The 22,556-nt window shown below is 41.2% G+C and overlaps 1 protein-coding gene across 3 annotated transcripts in view; it reads right to left on the reverse strand.

Annotated features, from left to right (window-relative positions):
- Window positions 1-835: 835 nt before the first annotated feature.
- SCG3 (secretogranin III) overlaps window positions 836-22,556 on the reverse strand; it is a 36,907-nt gene continuing 15,186 nt past the window's right edge. For all 3 annotated transcript variants that reach the window (XM_044230932.1, XM_044230930.1, XM_044230931.1), the window contains exons 10-13: window positions 20,021-20,104; window positions 18,019-18,150; window positions 6,589-6,669; window positions 836-1,151 (exon numbers count right to left, since the gene is read on the reverse strand). In XM_044230932.1, coding sequence (XP_044086867.1) covers window positions 1,033-1,151; window positions 6,589-6,669; window positions 18,019-18,150; window positions 20,021-20,104 — 416 coding nt within the window. In that variant the 3' untranslated portion in view covers window positions 836-1,032. The remainder of the gene's footprint in view (window positions 1,152-6,588; window positions 6,670-18,018; window positions 18,151-20,020; window positions 20,105-22,556) is intronic.

Below are 22,556 nucleotides of genomic sequence, written 5' to 3' on the forward strand. Positions count from 1 at the left end.
AAATAGATAGAAAAATGTTATAACTGAATAATGCATTTTCAAAGCATTCTCTGGCTTGGGAGCATTGTCTATTACCAACCATTTCAGGAGGACGTTGGGCCACTGTGTGTTGTTTCCAGAGCTGTGTTTGTGATGGCAGCTGAGGAGGAGGAGTTGCAGGGACCCCAAGTTCATTAACCTTTTCTTCCAGGAAAACTCGTTTAAAAGCTTTGGTCCACGAAGAAGGGACTGATTGTTTTCTCTGTTTCTGTCCTACTGCCTGGCCCTCTTGCTCTCTGTTGAGAAACCGTGGCCTGGATTAAATTCAGTTTAGATAACCCAGGTCTGGCAGACATGTTTACTTTGCTTCTGCAGTGTTTATGACCTCATTTTTCTCCTTGGAGAGCACATAGTTATCCCTATTAATAAACAAACTTGATGTCTGGAAATGTCAAGAGTGGGGAAAAAATTGTTGATGAGTCCAGCAAACCCTATGCTTATCTTTCAGGTTCCTTTTTGCACCACTGGGCCTGATAAAGAGCCAGCAGGAACAGTCAAAAAAGCAGAGTTATCCTTTAAGCTAGAGAGGCTTGGAGGAAATGTTACTTTATTTTAACTCCAGAAGGGAACTGGAAATGACATCTTGTAACAGACAGAGTCTAGGAGGTGCTTTGGTACCCAGCATGCCTTGAAAACAGAACCCCCTAATTCTTTGCCTGTGGGGTCCCTGTGGGTGTGACACAGCGGGAAGAAGCTTCAATTTTAAGTTCTGTCCATGACAGCCTTTCTGAAGCCACATATCTCTGATTATAAAATGTAAATCTATAAGGAAATGAGGATTCTATATACAAAATCGCAGCTTATATACATCTTTACTTTTCAGACAGTTTTTATGGCAAGAAAGCTATGTTTAACCACTTCTAAAAGGTTAACTACTGCAGTTTCATCACTTTCTAATAATCCTTGGATCAAATATCTTTAATGACAGAATTAGAAGTGTTTTAAGCTACGTTTGCTGGGACAGTCTAAAGACTCCCAGATCATCTGCCACTTTTACAGGCTGCTGTAGATACGCTTGATGGCATCGGCTTCTTCTTCATCAAGGATGCCTTTCTCCACATAAGCATCAGCTTGTTGGTTGATGAAGTCCCTCATCTTTGAAAGGTCATAATCTGGAAAATATTGTTAGTGTATCGTGAACAATGATCAGGAAAGAGACTTCCCATTACAACGATTACCATTAGCTAAGAAGCTTTTAATGCAGCAACATAACTACCATTCCATCCTTGTCTTTCACATTGGAAAACATACCAGCTCTTGGCATTTGTTCAGTCTTTGGAGTTTAAAACTGGTGAGTGTGTGTATGATATTACCTCATTTGCTGTCCATCACTCCTGCAAGGTGTTCAGGTGGGGAGTGCCACCCTCATTTGACCATCGAGGGAACAGGCTCATAGACCAGGGCTTTGCAAACTTAATGTGTATACCAATCACCCAGGGCTCTTACAGGTTTGTATTAGTAGGTCTGACGTGGAACTCCGGGTTCTGCATGTTAAATAAGCTCCAGGGAGATGCCGATGCTGTCAGTCTAGGAATCACATTGGGGTAACAAGATCCTAAAGCTTAAGTACCTTGTTCAGGCTCACACAGGTAGTAAGAGTTACAAATAGAACCAGGTGTTTTGGTTTTCTGCAATTTTTATACAGGTTAAGTCAGTGTTGATGGGACGACCCACTTTTTTTTCCCCCAAATTAAGAATTGCTGTGATTTTTTACTTATCTGAATTATACGCATGGAGCAAAACAAAAAATTATATGTATGAGCTTTTTTTTTTTTGAGAAACCCCTTTATGGGTCTTCTGTCCTACTTAAACAAAAAAACCTATGTAAACCATAAAACCACCCATGAAAAACAAAGATCCCCAAGTAAGAAGGCTGCCTGTGGCATTTTTCTGAAGGCTTAAAGAAAACCCACATCCTCCTTGATGCTTACTGTTTAAAAAAATGGAAAATACGGAAACATGGAAATAAAATTCAAATCACCTGAATTTTATCTGTCATAAATAACCACAGATGTTTTGTTTTACTTTCTTGCTTTTCAAATATATCTATATCAACCTGGAATTGAGATCATGGTACATATACAACCTTATTAATGAGCTACTTTCCCTTTACCCAGTGAGCATCAATATTCTTAAGAAACTCTTTCAATGGCTACATGCAGTGCATCCTATGGTGGTACCAAAATCCATAAGTCACATCTCTCAGGGCTGGACGTGTGGGTCTTCTTATACCCCAGCATACTTGGGAAGACCCCCCTCCCCCCAGATTTCAAGTTGCCTGAGGCTGTGTTCCTCGAGGACAGTGCCATTCAACTTGGCTATAGCAGCCCCTGGAACAGAGCCTTGCCTTCTGTCAGTTTGTAAAGGAGGAGAAAAAGGAAAGAGTGGGGAACAAAAGCTCAGAGCTCCCATGAAAGGAAAACTATAAAAAACATTGCTGTGAGCGCCAGGTGTTTATCATATCAAGCGAGCCAAGGTTTAGAGAAAACCTGTTTCCCCTCCAGGAAAGAGGCGTTTGTTCCCGTTAGGGCTTGGCCAGAAGATTAAAGAGACCACTGTAGCCCCGGGCACTTCACAACTGTCATCTGTCTTGCTCCTCACTGGGACTCCCTGAGGTAAGCGTTAGTAACCCCATCTCAGAGATTGAAGAACAGGACAAAGGAGGGAAGTCACTTGCTCAGGTCAGGCGGAATCTGGTTCTGAGCCCCAGTCTGTCTGCAGTTCCTGCTTTGGCCATCTACGGCCTTGAAGTAGGGAATGTGAAGTAACGAACAGGTGTAGAACCCAGGTTCAGCAAGTGCTTAGGGTTTCTGTGGTTGGTGTTCTTAATCACTTTCCCTTGCTGTCAGGACAAAACAGAATGGAGCTGAACATACATTTTGTGTACCCCTCACCAGCGGATTGCTGACTGACGCGGAGGGCACAAAGAGGCCCCTCCTGATGATTGCTGGTTCAGATTAATAACAGCTCTCCCGAGCTCGCTGCAGGGTCGACATCTTTAGTGGGACGAAAGGCAGCCCAAGCGCAGATGTGAAGAGGTCCGGGTGATTTGAATGGATGCAAAGGAAAACTGTATAGTTAAGATGTAGCTGTCATGTGTGCCTGGGAAAACAAGCATGGTGCAGAAGAAAGGCTGCTGGCTGCCTGTTAAGGTCACCCAAGTGAGGAACCACCTTGTTAACCTTAAGAATGTTTTAAGGTTGTTAACACTCCAAAGAGAAAAGGGCTGTGATTCAGTTTTTTAAAAGTATAGACTTTAAGGGTGTATAAAGTTTTTTCCTTCTCCGCAGTATCACATCACAGGGACCTCCCTTTCCTGGATTTGGGAAGGAGACGCAGGTCACCCAAACCCCTGCCCAGCAAAGGGCATCCACAGAGGTTAAGGAGGTCAGAACTCCTAGAGCAAATGGACTTGCTGCTCACACAGCTGCAGCCACTCCAAGGTCCCAGATCTAGATCCCCACAGGCTTAAGGAGGTGAGCTAGGTCAAGCAGAGCACATACAAAGGCAATGGAAGAAAGGCTTTCTGCTTATGCCTTTAGGAGGGCATAAGGCAGGAAGCCCCCACTGCTTACAGGCAGAGGGGAGCCCCAAACTCAACACTATCATTCTGCAATTTGCTCTCAGTCCTTTGAGATGCAAGCACTAGGGTTCCATGCTTCACTAGGTTGGTCATTTCTGGAAGTGGAAAATTAAATTGCAGGATGTTGCAGGTCATGACCAGGGTCTGATTCATGTTAATCAGTGAAAGAAAGAACGTTAAGTACTCTAAACTGTTGGACCATAAAATGAATATTGGTTTCAAAATGTGTTTGGTACTTACTGTATTACACTCATTCTAAGATCAACATTTTTTTATTTTAAAGTCTTCACAGTCACTGATGGCACATTATAATTTTTCTTCCTTAGTGGTATATGAAACAATGGTGCATTTTTCAATCAATGACAGATTTGATGAAATATGGTTCATGTGAATTTGAATGGAACTGACAGAGTGGAAATTCACACCATTCTGAACCAAATAAAATGAAATACGTGCAAAAAGCTGATAATTGTTTCCATCTCACTCAATTTAAAAAGATCACAAGCTAAAGAGGAGCAAGAAATATCTCTTTCTCCCACTGTGCTCTATCTCAGCGGTTCCCAAACTTGTCTACACAGTGGAATCATGGAAGAGGGGGTTAAAAATATCAAAGCTTCTGTCCTTCCACTTGAGTGTCTGATTTAGTGGTTCTGAGATGCAACCTGGGCATTAAGACCATGAGGGGCTCCACAGGTGATCTGAATACACATTCAAGTTTGAAAATACCTCTCATTTTATTTATTTATATATGTTTAAGATTTTATTTATTTATTTATTTATTTATTTATTTATTTGTCAGAGAGCAGGCAGAGTGGCAGACAGAGGCGGGGAGAAAAGCAGGCTCCCTGCCAAGCAAGGAGCCCAATGCAGGACTCAATCCCAGAGCCCTGGGATCATGACCTGAGTCAAAGGCAGCAGCTTAACCAAGCCACCCAGGTGTCCTTCATCTCATTTTAAAAGCATCACTTGGCAACTGCTTGGTCAGATACCTGGGACTCGTGGTGGACTCCTTTCTTCACGTTGCTCTCAAGTTTCTCCCTTCTTTATTTCTGCTGCCTTGCCTCTGTGTAAGCCCCATCATTTCTGCTCCAGATCCTCCAATCTCTGCCCAGTCCTCTGGGGTCCTACTTCTTCAATCAGCTCCTAGCCTAATTAAGCCATAATTTAGGCTCTTCTGGCTGAATCTTACCTCCTTTACAGGGTGCACAAGCTCCTTCCTGATTTGCTGCTACCCACCATTCCATAGACACCCAGTGTTCCAGGGAAACTGAGTTAGCTCTGGTTCCCAGAACGCATGACTCTTTTGTCTCTTTATGTCTTGGCACCCAGTGTTGCCTCTGCCTCCAACTCTCATCCCTTAGCTTTCCAGCAAAGGCTTTCCTGTGGACCTTTCTCCCAGTGCTATATCTGCCTGTAAAGAGATGGGCTCCCCACCTTTGCACCACTCCCCCTGTTTGTGATAGCACTGAGCAGGGCCATCTGTAGCTTGAGGGATGCTGGGAGCTCCTTGGGGGGCTGGGGAGGACAGGGGGAGGCTGCAGCTTCCATTTTCACTTCTCTGGTACTCAGAACAGAACAGTCTTATTCTGTGTGGTTTTTTTTTTTTTTGTTGTTGTTGTTGTTTTTAAAGATTTTATTTATTTATTTGGCAGAGAGAGATCACAAGCAGGCAGAGAGGCAGGCAGAGAAAGAGGAGGAAGCAGGCTCCCCGCTGAGCAGAGAGCCCGATGCAGGGCTCGATCCCAGGACCCTGGGATCATGACCTGAGCTGAAGGCAGCGGCCCAACCCACTGAGCCACCCAGGCGCCCCATTATTCTGTGTTTTAAGTAAATGACTGGCAGCTTTTATGACTGCAGGGTACATCTAATATGTGGTCACAAATGCCTTTGTTTAAGATACTCAAAGGAATGATCCTAGGATCCTGGAATCGAGCCCCGCATCGGGGTCTTTGCTCAGCAAGAAGCCTGCTTCCCTTCCTCTTTCTCTGCCTGCCTCTCTGCCTGCTTGTGATCTCTCTCTCTGTCAAATAAATAATAAATAAAATCTTAAAAAAAAAAAATAAGAGGGGCGCCTGGGTGGCTCAGTGGTTAAAGCCTCTGCCTTCGGCTCAGGTCATGATCTCAGGGTCCTGGGATCGAGCTCCGCATCGGGCTCTCTGCTCAGCAGGGAGCCTGCTTCCTCCTCTCTCTCTGCCTGCCTCTCTGCCTACTTGTGATCTCTGTCTGTCAAATAAATAAATAAATAAATCTTTAAAAAAAAAAAAAAAGATACTCGAAGGAGAGGAACCTGGGGGACTCAGTCAGTTAAGCATTTGACTCTTGATTTCAGTTCAGGTCATGATCTTAGAGTCATGGGATTGAGCTCTGCACTGGACTCCACGCTGGGTGTGGAGCCTGCCTAGGATTCTCTATCCTTGCCTCCTCTCCCTCTAAAAATGTAAGTAGGGGCACCTGGGTGGCTCAGTCAGTTAAGCATCTCCCTTTGGCTTGGGTCATGATCCCAGGGTCCTGGGATGAGTCCTGCATCAGGCTCCCTGCTCAGTGGAGAACCTGCTTCTCCCTCTCCCTGCCACTCTGTCTGCTTGTGCTCTCTATCTCTATCTCTCTGTCAAATAAAAAAATAAAATCTTTAAAAAAAAAACTAAAAATATTTTTAAAATTTAAAAAATACTCCAAGGAATGGGCAAAGTGTTGATAATTATTGGAGGTAGTTGATGGATACACGGGGATTCATTATACTATTCTCTCTACTTTTGTTTGACGTTTTTCATAATAAAATGTCAAAGAAAAGGCCTATGCTTGAGAGGCTGCTATGAAAAAGAAGAGAAATGGAGATTCTATTCCTGCGCTGGCATTCCTTCTTCCTGGAGTCTTTTTACACTGGTTTGATTGTGGGAAACTTCATTTAACAAGAACCCCTGACAAATGGGTAAAATTGGCTGTTTACCACCACACTAAATCCTTACCTTCTTTATTTCCTTTTTTGTTGTGTTTCTTCAACCATTCAATATTTTTTCTGATGGCTTCCAAATAGGCTTCTGTTTTCCCTGGAAAAGGGCAGAGAATCCCTATGAAACACTCGTAAAATATCACTGCATTTCTTTTTAAAGACTACACTCTTGTCTAGAGCCATAAACCCTGGACTTGTTGAGTACTTGTGAGGCGGTATCACTCATGAAGTAGTGTGCATAATTGTGTGCATGGTGTGTGTGTGTGTGGGGGGAGGGTTGGCTGCTGAGGAGAGTGGGTAGGGATGATTTCATGAGACAAGACCAGGCTAGTGTCAAGGAACCATTACACACACACACATACACACACACCCCCATCTGATGTCCTGACAGAAAACTTTTGATTCAGTTCACTGGATAGGTAGGGGCCTTGAATTCTTAGACTGCATCATTTCTGGTTAGCACTGGTTCTTCCAAACTGGGGAGTATTCTCAAGTCAAGAACTAAATCGGAGTAGTGATACTACCAAACTGAAAAGACTCCATCACTAAATGAATGATGTTAAGTACGTCCGTGTGTGTGACTTTGTGTAGGCCGTCATACAAGTCTTCTGCCCAGTCTGGTAGGGGGTGTGTAAAAACTCAGATGAAGAGGTGACACGAGCCTCATTTCAAGGTTTGGATGTGAAGCTTAGAACTCATTCTAGTAAAGCTCCCCGGGGGTAAACCTTCTCCTCAGGTGTGGTGAGAGGAAACTAGGCATCACTGAAACACCTGCTCCCCATGCCCTTTATATACACTGTGGCCTGCAAGTGGGCGGGATAAGGAAACTAAGGTTTAAAGAGGTAAGTGACTGGGCTAAGACCGCATCGGAAATAGCAGTAGAATTTAGACGCTGGTCTTACCAAGGTTCTGCTACCTGCATCATCTGAAAGGAAAGATCTCTCTTGGGACGTGGACACTGATGTACATTGTTCTGTCTCAAAGAAATCAACCACACCTGAAAGCAGAGGAAGTCCCTAGGGCTCAGAGTGTCTGCACCAAGGGACCAGGTGGTCTAGAGAATTCTGAATAGCCTGAGAAAAGAAGCCTTCAAAGTACAGGAGCTCTGCAAGAAGTAACGGCTGCCCAAGCTCAATGGTGACCACCCATTCCGAGCTCCTTGTTGAGCCCTGCTACCTCTAGTGTACTGCCCAGACTTCCTGGTTGAGTTAGGACGCTTAGGACGTGCCCAGGGCTGTGCTTTGTGCTCCAAAATGCCCTATCCCTTTCACTATTCACCACACCCTCTTCAGGTGCTCCCATTTCCTCCCAGTGTTACAGATGAAGAAACTGAAGCAGAGAGAGACAAAGTAACATGTTGAAGGTCAGATGACTAGTCAGCTGTGAAGCCAGGCTTGAACCTCCGGTTCATCTGACTACAGTCCATGAATGACAACACTGCCCAAGGATCTGCTGATGCTCCGGTTTCCGCCTCTGCATTTACCTAAGTGACCTCCTGGGCATCTTTCTTCCTGATCTTGTAAGCCCAAACTCTTGCCTCACCACTGCGGCTTCATGTTACCTGGACCCAAAGAAGCACAAGGAAGTTCCTGTGCCAAACGGATGAGTGGACAAGAGAAGAGATTCACACTTTTCACCCCCAATTCACTATAATCGCCTGTGCAGAAGAAGTCTTTGTTTCAGTGCTTTGTTTTTAAGAATGTTGGAGCAAATGAAAGACCAAGTCCTCCTGGCTGAAGTTATAATGTTACAATACAATGAACATAGTGATATTCATTGCCTGTTGCTTGTTTGCTGAGAAGGTCAGTTGGATTTGGTAGCATAAAAACAGTTATTCTATTTCAAATTAATTCGTATAGAAAAAGCATTTTGAACAAAGAAAGAAATCTTAGTAGAGACTATTTCTAAAGAATGTGGCTTCATTGTTTTTAAAGCATTTAAATCCAATTAGTGGATCTCATATAGGGCTTTAACAGATAGAGAATTTGTTATTAGCACATTAAGAAATCAGGGCTTCTGAAACTTTTAAGAATGATTGAAAATGATCTTGTTCTTTAAATCATGTTAAGCCTTCACCCCACAATCTTATTTATGATATAGCATAATGTGGAAAGCTTATTCAAGAAAAAGAAAACCCGAGCTTAGTCTCTGTGTAAATACTGTGTTACACACTCTCATTTAGGAGGGGCTCCTGGGAGGCTCGGTTGGTTAAGCATCCAACTCTTGGTTTCAGCTCAGGTCATGATGTCAGGGTCATGAGACTGAGCCTCGTATTGGGCTCTGAACCGGGCAGGGCGTCTGCTTGAGATTCTTTCCCCCTCCCACTCTCTCCCTCTCGCATGCTGTCTCTGAAAATAAAATAAATAAATAAACTTTTAAAAAAGCATATCCTTACTTTTAAAACTAGTAGAGTACAGAATAAATATGGGCTTTTTGCCACAAGGTAGCAGAAACTGTTGCTTCCCCAACTTCCTGTCTGCTTTATTCCACATATGCTAATAGAGGGGCCCTCACCTAATGATGGGTAGAATGGTAGATAAATACCTAGTTTCCTTTTGCTTCAGGAACATTCCACACAGCCTCCCAGAGATCATCTGTGGGACTGAGCTCCAGTTACAACTGAAGCCAGTTTGTGAACCCAGCTTATATGGGACTCTTTCCTCTCCCTGTCTCATGTACCTATACCCCCCAGAGGTATTCCCTGGGGTCATCTCCCTGTTAAATTTGACCTCAAATCCTTCTCTCAGGATCTGCTTCAGAAGGAACCCAACCTAAGGCAATTTGAAATAGAGGACTTGGCATCATCTTGTTAGCTGCTTTTTGCTCAGGAACTGATTTCCTACAAATATGTTCAATTTTGGGGGGGCGCCTGGGTGGCTCAGTGGGTTAAAGCCTCTGCCTTTGGCTCCGGTCATGGTCTCAGCATCCTGGGATCGAGCCCCGCATTGGGTTCTCTGCTCAGTGGGGAATCTGCTTCCTCCTCTCTCTCTGCCTGCCTCTCTGACTACTTGTAATCTCTGTCAAATAAATAAATAAATAAAATCTTTTTAAAAAATGTTAAATTTTTAAAAGTATGAAATGGGAGTGCCTGGGTGTCTCAGATGGTTAAATGTCTACCTTCAGCTCAGGTCATGATCCCAGGGTCCTGGAATCGAGTCCCACATCGGGCTCCTGGCTCAGCAGGGAGCCTGCTTCTCCCTCTCCCTCTGCCTCTCCCCCTGCTCATGCTCTCTCTCTCTTTGTATCTCTCTGTCTCAAATAGATAAATAAAATTTTTTTAAATAAATAAAAATTATTAACTTCTTGAAAGTAATTTTATCCACTATATTGATATTACCAACCCATAACCGAAAATGAGTTTACTGCAGCTTAAAGAAATCTATTCTGTAATCCGTTAAAACTAAACTACTATCTCGTGGATCATAACCACATATGGTTGGGACAGTTTCTCTAATTTATTTTATTTTATTTTTTTTTAATTTTTTTTTTAAAGATTTTATTTATTTATTTGACAGAGAGAGATCACAAGTAGACAGAGAGGCAGGCAGAGAGAGAGAGAGGGAAGCAGGCTCCCTGCTGAGCAGAGAGCCCGATGCGGGACTCGATCCCAGGACCCTGAGATCATGACCTGAGCCGAAGGCAGCGGCTTAACCCACTGAGCCACCCAGGCGCCCCTCTCTAATTTATTTTTAAAGATTTACTTATTTGAGAGAAAGAGAGTGAGGGTGAGTGGGAGGGGGGTGTTGGTAGAGGGAGAGGGGAGAGAGAGAATCCTGAAACAGACTCTGTGGTAAGTGTGGAGACCAGTGCGGGGCTCGATCCCCCAACCCTGAGATCATGGCCTAAGCCCAAACCAAGAGTTTGGGCTCAATGGACTGTGCCACCCAGGTGTCCCAACAGTTTCTCTAATTTAAAATAGACCCTCCCCCAGCCCTCTCATTCTCCTCTTCTGCTTTATTTTTATCTATAACACTATCACTTTCTACCAAATTATATAATTTATGCAAGTTTATTGTTTGTCTTCCTCCCTTAGAAATATTTCTTATTTGCTGATAAAGCCTGACATTTGTAGTAGTCTATTTGTAGTAGTCTATCAATAAATATTTGTCAAATAAGTGAATGGATAAAGGCTTCTTAGATGCTGAATTGTAATCAGAAGAATTTTACTTTTTTAAAGTGTAAATGGTACAGATTTCTGTTTTTAACCCAAAAAAAAGTTTATTTGAAAGACTTGAAGTATAATGAATTCTGAATTGAAATGACAGTTACAGCAGAAACAATTTAAAATACCTACAAATGTGCTAGACATACTATATCCATATGTCATTTAATCTTCACAGTACTCTGAGAAATTAGCATTTTCATTCCCATTTACTCGCAAGGGAACTAATGCTCAAAGAAGTTAAGTGACATGCCCAAAGGAACACAGCTGAGTCAAGGTCAGGACCTGGTCTTAAGCTAGAATGAATCTAGAGCCTCTACAGACTGTAGCTGGGTAAAATCCACCTTTTAGACTAAAACAATTTAGTCCCTGTTGTTGTTGTTACCAAACTAGCCAACAAGGCAGTGGTTCTCAAACTTGGCTGCATACTAGAGTCACTTAGAGGAGGTTTTAAAAATCCCGATGCCAAGGTTACTCCTCATACCAGTTAAATGAGACTATCCGGGGGTAGGGGCTAAGCATGATTTTTTAAAAAATGGTCCTGAGGTTCCCATGTGGGGTGGGGGGAATTTGGGAACCACTGCCACCAGCATTGAGCCCTCCACACACTTACTGGAGCACTGGTGACAGGTGAATGAAATCAGGTGTCTTCTGCTCTTAGAGAGGAACAGCTGGTTCCTATTTACATTTTCTTTTCCGGGGAGCTGGAAAGCAAATCTTTTATTTACACAGTGTGCAGTAAAAGCCCATGAGAGTCCACTTTGGAAAGCTGGATTATTTTTTTCAAATTTATTTCAGTTTCCTTTGGAAACAAATAGCTCATGGCTGAGGTAATATGGCACAATCTTTAAAACATATGCTGAAGCAGATGGGAAGAGGGCCAGGATCAAGAAGCAGCCCTGCTTTTCTGGCTGTTCTGGTTTTCAGCACTGCAAAAGTAATACCCCTTTTTATACACGAATGCTAACCTGATCTGTCCCCCCAGCCCTGTAAAGACAACAGCAAGAACAAACCTGTAGAAATCAATAGAATGAACCTATTGAATACTGGATATACTAAAGATATTAGAGCTTAAGAGTGTTTATAAAAAATTAAATTTTATACCCTTAAAATTCTGTGAAGATGACATGATTATAGTTTTGAATGGCATAAAGTCAAGTCAGTGATAATGGTATCATGGATGCCAATATGGCCTCAGAGCCATTCAAGAATTTCAGTACGATGCTGACATTTTTATCTGCCCCAAAGAAATACTCAGAGGAGTACTGGATGGGAGTCAAGGGGCATGGGTTCAAGACCTAGCTCTGCCACTCTGGCTAGGAGATCTTGGGTGAGTTCCTTAATTCTCTGAGCCTCAGTTTATGTATTTATAATTTAAGGATGAATTCTGAAAAGAAGACCCATGGGTTCTACATATAAAAAGAAATTCTCCTTTGCTATCCTCAAAAAATCTCTGTTGATGGGAGGTCTCTTGTGCCCATGCTTAGCTCCTGGCATATTTGCTGACTCACAGGGGAGAAGACTGGACTTACTATTTTTGGACATTTGGGGCTTGAATAAAGGCACAGATTTTTCTCCTCTTGTGTTGCTTTAAAAATAACAGCATCCTCATGAGTTAGCCAATTTATTAATTAAACAGGCTACCTTCTCTTTTCTGGTTTCTGTAAGGAAGATAAGGGAATGATAGACTATTTCTGTGAAAGGTGTCTTAGAGATCACTTTTTTCACTTAAATCCATTATATGACCATAAATTTGACAGAGGATAGTTTTGGAATGAGTTATGATAATGCATATCTTATCCCTTGGACAGTTTAAAAAAAAAGATTTTCAGTGACTCATAGAGCAAAAGTGAATGAGTAAACATCAACTGGCAAATAGACCCACATTGAGATCATGGAATAAAGGTTTAAAGTCGTTTTCTTTAGTCTCCAGAGAGCAACTTACTTGAAAAATTAGGTAACTTTATAAATAGTTGAAATCAGAATAAATTTGATTTCATTGGCATATCCCTAAATTTAAGAGTTACTGAGTCATTCAAATGACTATACCAATTAGAAATCAGTATTTTAAAAGATTATTCTATTTTTTAAAAAAAAAAGATTTTATTTGTTTACTTGACAGAGAAAGAAGGAACACAAGCAGGGGAAATGGGAGAGGGGGAAGCAGACTCCCCACTGAGCAGGGAGCCTGATGAGGGCTCAATTCCAGGACCCTGGAATCATGACCCAAGCCAGAGGTCAGACATTTAACAACTGAGCCACCCAGGCTTCCCTAAAAGATTATTCTTAATATGAGTATCTGTAGGATAGAAGAGTTGAAATAGTCTAACTGACCTATATTCAAAGGTGGATGTGCCATTTTTCATCACCGGTAATTAAATCAGATTTTTTGGTTTAACATTAAACCTAAAAAGAGAGCCATGGAAACATGCTCTGTAAGTCTAAGGGCGATATAAACTCAGGGCATTGTTGTTTTTCCTATTCCTGTTACTATCGCTATTCCTCAGACGATCCAGCATATGCTTGGCATGGTTGATAGTATTTGCTGTGGTTTGATGGGGGCCATCACTCCACATTGCCAGACCAAAACAGACTCTTTACAGATATGCCTAACAACGTGTTCTGCTTATAATTATATTTTAAAGTAGTTTTAGCTGGACCATTACCTCATTCTTTGCTCTGTCCTGTACTGTCTTCCAACCTCTCTGTTCTACGCACTCTTGATTCATCAATCAGGGAGCTATGTGCATACATATGTAGCTTGTATTACACTGGGCTGCATATGGGTTAAGAATCATTCTCAAATCATTTCGAAGCTCGCTTGAGTCCTTGGAGGTAAGCATTACTTCTTATATTACTCCTAGAGGTCTGCTTCCTGAGCCTAATGCCAGCCATGCCATTAGAATAAATGCTTATTTATAGCTGGATAAATGTCTCAGGAAACCCAGTAAATCCTGCTTTTACTCACATGGATGCTTTTATTTTTCTGTCCAGAGACAATACGGGTTGTCTCAGTGGGCTTTATAACATAGCAAAGCAAAGCAATTGTCAATACAAAGGTATATGATACAATATGCCCTTTGGGGATGACATACTTTTCAAGAAATCCTGGCCCTTGGCTTATACTGAGGTTGGAGTTTTCTAAACTTTACTAAAATTAGTTTTCCTTATGTCATAGTAAAAGGAGTCAGGGGTAGCATGAATAAATTAAATCTCCAAATAATGGAGAAGGAAATAATTTTAGTTCCAAATCCGTACACTCCTCCTAATATTTCAGGCAAGCCATTACAAACAGTAATACTACAAGGATGGAGTTTTACTTTCTTCTCTCCCTATTAGTATCTGATGGAATTCCTAAGGAGAAAAGAAATCTAACCTCATCCTTAGTCTCTAAACACTCACATTCTAAACGGGATAGTAGGCTACCAAGAATCAACTCCTTCATATTCCCTTTTTACACAACATTTTCCTAAAATAAGCAAAGACACCTGGCAGCATCCATTCCCATGGATATTTGGATAGTGGCGATAGAAGGTATTGTCTTAAGCACAGAGCATGCTGCCCCTACAAGTCAAAGGTCTTAGATGATGGCTTACTGTCTTTGGGAAATGCAATCATCACACTTGGGTTACTCCCAGAGGAGATGACCTAGGCATACTGGTTTTCTGTGGGGGTGAACAGCAGTGCTCTGTGCTGTCCAGTTCCTGGCTTTGTATCTCAGGCCACAGGACCACTCTTTTCCTGGTTAGCTATCTTTTAAAAGTTTACCACTCCTCTTCCACCTGACATCTATTAGTATTAATAAGGATGTGGAGAAATTGAAACCCTTGCACACTTTGGGGGGGGATGTAAAAACGTGTAGCTACTATGGAAAACAGTATGGTGGTTCCTTAAAAAATTAAAAGCAGAATTAACATATGATCTTAGAATATTCACCCCCAAATCGAGTGCAGGGTCTTGAGGAGATACTTGTACATGCATATTGATAGCATCATTATTTATAAGAGCCAAGAGGTGGAAGCAACCTAAGTATCCATAGACAAATGGGAAGATAAAAAATATTTGGTATATAAATGCAATGGAATATTATGCAGCCCTAAAAAGGAAGGAAATTCTGACACATGCTACAACATAGATAAACCTTGAGGATATTAAGTGAAGTAAGCCAGTCATATATTATATGATTCACTTATTTGAGGTATCTAGAATAGGCAGATTTACAGAGACAGAATGTAGAATGGTGGTTGCCAGGAGCTGAAGAGGGAGAGGAATGGAGGTTTTTTGTTTTGTTTTGTTTTTAAAGATTTTATTTATTTATTTGACAGAGAGAGACACAGCGAGAGAGGGAACACAGGCAAGGAGGGTGGGAGAGGGAGAAGTAGACTCCCTACTAAGCAGGGAGCCCAATGTGAGGCTTGGTCCCGGGACTCCGGGATCATGACCTGAGCTGAAGACAGGAGCTTAATGACTGAGCTACCCAGGTACCCCAGAATGGAGAGTTTTATTTAATGAGTATAGGGTTTCAGTTTTCCAGGATGAAAAGAGTTCTGGAAATGGATGGTAGCAATGGTCACAAATAATATGAGTAGACTTAATGCTACAGAACTATATCCTTAAAAATGGTTAATGTGATCATTTTTATGTTATCTATATTTTACTATATGCTAAAAAAAAAAGAAGAAGAAGAAAAAACATTCAGAAGAGTTTACTACTCATCCGAAGTAAACCTAACGAAGTCAAGGCAGTGTGACTGGTTGGTCTACAAAGTCAGCAAACATGACAAGTACATTACCAATTCTCCCTTCTTTATGCTCATGACAATCATTATCAATTAATCATTCTCAAGTTCTTTCCTCCTGAGCCCAGATGCAACATCATAATCTTTCTTAACATAGGTTACTACATCAAAAGATTAGTGTTGATATGTCAGTTATTTTGATGTAGGAGAAAAATGTGATGATCTACGAAGTCTATGCTAGAGGGGAAAAATACAATAATATAAAGCTTTACAAGATTGGAAAAATCAACATGAACTTGATATATTAAGAAAAAAATTTTTTTTCCTATCTCAAGTAAGTCCCGATAATTGAACTAGAAGTAGTACTTTTGGTCCATATTACAACTCATTTGAACCATTAAACCCAGGTTCAGGTCTCTATATTTTCTACAAAAAAGAACTAGAACTATTTGAAGAGGAATTGATTTTAGGTCTTGGGATGAGAAAGTTCAGTGAGTCAAGAATATCCTTTTGTTGCCAGAGAGTAAAGATCCTTTAAAAACTACCGGGCACACTGGTTGCGATGAGCACTGGGTGTTGTATGTAAGTGATGAATCACTGAATTCTGCTCCTGAAACAAATATTGTACTATATGTTAACTAACAAGAATTTAAGTAAAACCTTGGAACATAAAAAACAAAACAAACAAAAACTACCGGGCACAGTGTTAAAAGGATAAAGGAGGAATGAGGGCCTCCTGCTCCCAAGCTACACCAATTCAAGCATAAAATCATCTTCATTATCATCAACATCATCATCTTCATCATTGAGGAGAACATCCTACATAAATGGAAAAGGTTGAATATTAAGTCTTAACAAAGGTAGTTGTGATATAAATGGAAAGTAGTTTGTAATTGTTTTTGCTGTTAAGACGTTAGAAGATATTAAATACATAATTAGTTTGCTTCTTTTCTATTTAATATACAGACTCTGTTAAGCAGGATCTATTATCAAGTAGGAATGTGAACTTGGTTCTGTCTGTATGAACAGAAGAGACTAGGAAACTGTGAGTAGGCCAAGCAGTCCCTTCAAAGAGTAAGAGCTATACCATGAACGCGATCAGCTTTCGTGGTATCATATCATCCAGAAAGGAAAAGCCAAGTCCATCCATTCATTGACACTAAGGATTATACATAATAAGTAATGACAAGAGAGCCCAGTGGTGTCTCTTCAGATGATAGATGAGCTGAATGTCACACCTCCTCTGCCCCCGAGAAAAAGAGCACTAACACGCTCCCCCAGTTTCTATGGAATAAAACCTCCAGATGACCCTACTAATAAGACACTGATAAGATATAGGTAACATTCTAATTATACCATAAGGGTCAAATATACCATAATGACAGAAAAATAAGGTAGTTTAAGCCATCTGTTCACAACTTCGAGTTAAGACACTGAGTTTCAGAAGAAGAGTATCTATCTGAGGGGTAGGTACATTTTCCATGATGTAACTAGCCCACATCATAAATGGGTTTTGAAGCACTGGACTGTGCAACCAGATCCCCCATCCTTACCTGAAATTAAAGGGATAGCAACTTAGAACTTGCATGCTCATAGGGCCTTTTTCTTTTTTCTTTCTCCCCACCACCTCCCCCACCACCCCCCACAGGGTTTTTTCTTCAATATTATAGTAAAATCTCTAAAATCCTAGGAAAAAGTAAATTTTATATCACATAGACCCTCTAAGGCACAGTAGAAATTGGACCACAGTAATGTTTAAGAATAAGGATAAAAACATAAGTTTTGTAATTATTGGGCTAGTTAATGTGTGCTTTTGTGCATTTTAAGGTATTCAAGTTATTTAAGGAAATTTGATATATTGGATTTGTGATCTTTATTTTTTTATTTTTTATTTATTTATTTTTAAGATTTTTAAATTTTATTTGACAGATAGAGATTACAAGTAGGCAGAGAGGCAGGCAGAGAGAAAGAGGAGGAAGCAGGCTCCCCGAGGAGTAGAGAGCCCAATGTGGGGCTCAATCCCAGACCCTGGGATCATGACCTGAGCTGAAGGCAGAGGCTTTAACCCACTGAGCCATCCAGGTGTCCCGGATTTTGATTTTTAATCAGGTCCTTAAGACTGCTCGTCTCATTTCAATCACTATAGATGATTAAGGGAATATGCTCTGTTAAATCCATAAATATTGATGACTTTCTTGAATAAGTAGCATATGATTATTTAGAGGAATGTTAATTATGTAAAAAAAAGTATTTAAGAAATTATAAATTAGACCTTAAACGATGCACAAACGGTCATAAGTATTCTTCTCTAAGTACAAAAGTCCATTGGGCAGTAAAGACCATCAGAAGACAGAACCAATTTGCCATTCTAGGAGACTCAAGACCATTAAAAAAGATTGTTATTCTAGTAAAGATACCATGTGCTGAATCTTTTCTATACAGATGGTGCTGATTTAGTTGGGGCTTGCATTTTTGATCAGCTTGGGTGTCATGACAATTTTTGTTCCTCCAATTTCATTGCCAACTTAGAGCTGTTAATTCCATACCTTTTGGCTCCTCTGTCTTTCCTCTTGGGTTATCATCTTTCGTGGAATCTTTCAATGTTCCATATTCTTTTTCCATCTTAGCTGCTTCTTCCTTGGTGCTATCTGTTTCTTCATGACTCTTTTCTGATGGTGCTGTAACCAGATTGTGCACTGTTGTTATCACCCTATTTCCTATCTATTAATTAATTCATAATGTAGAAATAAACTTTATTGTAAAGGTACTATCTAAGGTCAGATCATTTTTTGAGCTGAAAGGGACCTTCGTGATTATCTTGTCCAACTTCCTCTTCCACCCACCCTTTCACAGAAGAGGAAACTGAGCCCCAGAATAGGAAGAGATGAGCACTGAGTGAGCAAAAGAGCTGGGGCAAAGCCTCACCTTTCCAGATTTTGGTTTAGTGTTCTTTCCCTTCTGCTACTGTGTCATTAGAGCATAGACTATTTTCCTTACTATAATCAATGTAGGCAATCAAGTAGGACATGCCAGGTCCCAAAGCAAATTTGAATCTTCATTCCAAAGTAAAGTAACTCTTTAGTTGTTTAATCTCTCCATGATGTTGTACTGTTGAAGAACACTCTAGAATTCGGAGTAGCACCTAAGAATTTGGGGCTCTGGCAAGACTTCCTTCTGCCTCTTTCTTCATATTCCCTTATCCCTGGCCTCCCTAATACAAAGAAGAGAACTGAACCCTTGCTATCAGAATGGGAGCTGTTCACTTGCCACTTAAAAATAACTAACTTCTATATCAGTTATACTTTGAAAAAAAAAAGTGAGGGGACAAGAGTGGGGAAAAAAATCTATTTCCTTCTAGCAATCTTCTATTGAATTAAAAATGTCACACACCTTGTAGTAGCTAACCGCTTGAAAACGTTGTAATGCATCCCTGTTGTAAATAAAATAGGAAATGTCAAGAAGCCTAACCATAAGGTTTGTTTTTTTTCAATAAAAGGGTTATTACTATAGAAAAAAGAGGAAAGAAGAAAGAAGTCAGTTGTTACCTCATTACGAAAATATCTGCTTCTAGTGCTGTGGTCTGTATATATTTTTTGATGTGTAATTTCTTTTCATAGTTGCAGTACAATTTTGTTCCTTGCTTTTGTCATTGACATCATGATAGAAAGATGTTTCCAGGATATAAGAAACTACTTGGAAACATCATTTTAAAAAGCTACATAAGGGGCGCCTGGGTGGCTCAGTGGGTTAAGCCGCTGCCTTCGGCTCAGGTCAAGATCCCAGGGTCCTGGGATCGAGTCCCGCATAGGGCTCTCTGCTCAGCAGGGAGCCTGTTTCCCTCTCTCTCTCTCTGCCTGCCTCTCCATCTACTTGTGATTTCTCTCTGTCAAATAAATAAATAAAATCTTTAAAAAAAAATAAAAAGCTACATAATATTCCATCAAATGTATGTACATAACTTCTGTGACAGGGACACCTAAGAACGTGTGATCTTTTCTCTTTTTGTTCCTCCCTCCTCCCTCAGAGCAGGCTCCTTTGTACCACTTGGTTCCAGGGTGTGATGGGTGGAGATGCAGGAGGAAAAAAACCAAGAGGAGGGGGTAAATCACACTACCTAGGGGCACAGACTTTCTCAGAGGAGAGAGGAAGTTTGGGAGGGGAGAACCAGTGGAGGCGCGGTGGAGTGGGCAGATGATCAGAGAGTGTTCTGGAGAGATGGTGATCTTGGGAGAGAAAAAAAAAAGCCTGAAGGAGAATTTTAGGAAGAATGACTCAGTTTTGTGATATACAGTTACCCCCCTATCCCACCAGCCACCTGTTAAGAATCTTCAGGGAAGACCTGCATTTCTTTTCAGTGCTCCTTGGGATCAGATATCTATGTGGAGACCAGCCACAGAATAGCAAAATTTATAGCTACTTAATCCTATGCTTGGATTTCAGACTTTAAAAGTTCTGAAATCTGTAATTGTTGATCAATGTTTATTGAAATCATTATTTACATGAAGAATGATTGTGCTAAAGGTAGAAACATAGTGAAATAAATCATACCTGGGAAAAGTTTGCTTTTATTGTCAGTAACATTTTTTTCTAGCTTGTTCTTGGTCTGAAGAGCAATAGTTTCATCCAAGTTTTCTGGAGGGAGGAAAGGAAGAAATATGAAATATAATTTTATTTCCTGAAAGATAATATCAAACTTCTACTAAAACTGTTTAAACCTCACCAGACAGATCATAAAGCCATTCCACAATATTAACACTGTGGTTAAGATGTTTGGCATGGATCTTATTTCTAGGAATCTATTATTTTGTATTATTCGGGATCCTTAACTCAGCGTCCTACTCAGTTAATTGCAGAAGTCTCTTCCCATCTCTGGGGCCACTACTAGAACATGTCTAGGATTGACGCCTTTAATGGACACCTGTGGTAACTACACCTTGATTTCCTTTAGAAAACCCAGAACAGGGTCGCCTGGGTGGCTCAGTGGGTTAAGCCGCTGCCTTCGGCTCAGGTCATGATCTCGGGGTCTTGGGATAGAGTCCCGCACTGCTCAGCAGGGAGCCTGCTTCTCCCTCTCTCTCTCTCTGCCTCCCTCTCTGCCTACTTGTGATCTCTCTCTGTCAAATAAATAAATAAAATCCTTAAAAAAAAAAAAAAAAAAAAGGGAAAGAAAACCCAGACTAGGGGCACCCGGGTGGTTCAGTTGTTAAGGGTCTGCCTTTGGCTCAGGTCGTGATCTGATCAGTGTCCTGGGATCGAGCCTCGCATTGGGCTCCCTGCTTCATGGGAAACCTCCCTCTTTAATTCCCCTGCTGTGTTCCTGCTCTCTCTCTCTCTCTCTCTTTCAGATAAACAAATAAAAATCTTTTAAAAGGGGGGAAGGGCGCTTGGGTGGCTCAGTGGGTTAAGCCGCTGCCTTCGGCTCAGGTCATGATCTCAGGGTCCTGGGATCAAGTCCCTCATTGGGCTCTCTGCTCAGCAGGAAGCCTGCTTCCTCCTCTCTCTCTCTCTGCCTGCCTCTCTGCCTACTTGTGATCTCTCTCTGTCAAATAAATAAATAAATAATCTTTAAAAATAAAAAAATGAAAGGGGGGAAAATAAGACCATTCTCATTCTCAGCACATCTGGCTCAGGCAGGGCTAATAATCCAGGCCTGGTTCCTCAGGGTCTCAACCGTCCTGGGCTGAGTGATTGGTTTGAAGACGAGCCCGATACAAGCCAGGACCATGAGATTCAATGCTAGGACCACAGGGAAAGATGATCTTTTCCTGCCAGGTTTGCTGTGCTGTGAGGATGGAGGTTACCAGCCATCTTTTTCCTGTAACACGGCAGCTTCTCCGGAATGAATCAACACATGGAAAGTCAGTGCAGGGACAAGGGGAGGGATAGATTCCTCACACTACTGGTGGACTTTACAAACCCAACATCAGACCATCCCCACCCCTGGACTCCTCTGTTACATGAGGCAATGAATTCCCTTTCCACTACTATACTGGATAGCACAGCTATGAACAGGAGTGGAAATACCTACCTTGCCCCTAAGACTTGTGGCATTTCTCGTCCATTTCCATTGGGTAAACGACAAGTGTGGAATTTGAGTCACAGGGTATTGGTATGAAATAGTGTTTGATCTGAAACAGTGCCTTTGATCTACTGAGTAAAGTAGGCCTCAAAGGATTTTGTATAATATGAGCCCATTTTTTTGTTAAACAAGATAAAACAAAGAAAGAAAGAACCATGGTATATATGTGTGCAGACACAGACAAATATCTGGAACGATATAAACCAGAATGTCACCTGGGTGCCAGTACTATGAGTGATTTTTTTATCTTTTCTTCTTCTTCTTCTTCTTTTTTTTTTTTTTAAAGACTTTATTTACTCATTTATTTGTCAGAGAGAAAGAGAGAGAGCTAGCAGAAGCAGGGGGAGCAGCAGGCAGATGGAGAAGCAGGCTCCCAACTGAGCAGAGAGCCCCATGCGGGACTGGATTCCAGGACCCTGGGAGGATGACCTGAGCTGAAGGCAGACACTTAACTAACTGACCCACCCAGTGGCCCCTTTTTACTTCTTTTTAAACATCATTTTGCATTGACTGATTTTTTAAAAATAAATATGCTCCTTCACAATCAGGACAAAACCAGCAAAATTATTTTCATGTGGAAAAAAATGGAGTTCATAGAGAGTAATTCTGGATCATTCTATCCTATGAGATTTTTCTCTACTTCTTCTTTTTTTTTTTTTTTTAAAGATTTTATTTATTTGACAGAGAAAGAGATCACAAGTAGGCAGAGAGGGGGAAGCAGGCTCCCTGCTGAGCAGAGTGCCCCATGCAAGGCTTGATCCCAGGACCTGGAGATCATGACCTGAGCTGAATGCAGAGGCTTAACCCACTGAGCCACCCATGTGCCCCAAGATTTTTCTCTTCTAATTCTTCCTCCTCTCTTAGAGATTAGAGTAAGGGGTCATGAGGTCATCATGCCCAAAGGACATCAGAGATAAATGGTATTTGTTGATTAACTAAACCAAGCAGGAAAACCGAAGGCTTTTTTTTTTCTTTAAACAACCCACACGCACAGAGAACGTTCAA

This window comes from Neovison vison, chromosome 13 (assembly GCF_020171115.1).
Source record: "Neovison vison isolate M4711 chromosome 13, ASM_NN_V1, whole genome shotgun sequence".
In the NCBI taxonomy this organism is placed as follows: Eukaryota; Metazoa; Chordata; class Mammalia; order Carnivora; family Mustelidae; genus Neogale; species Neogale vison.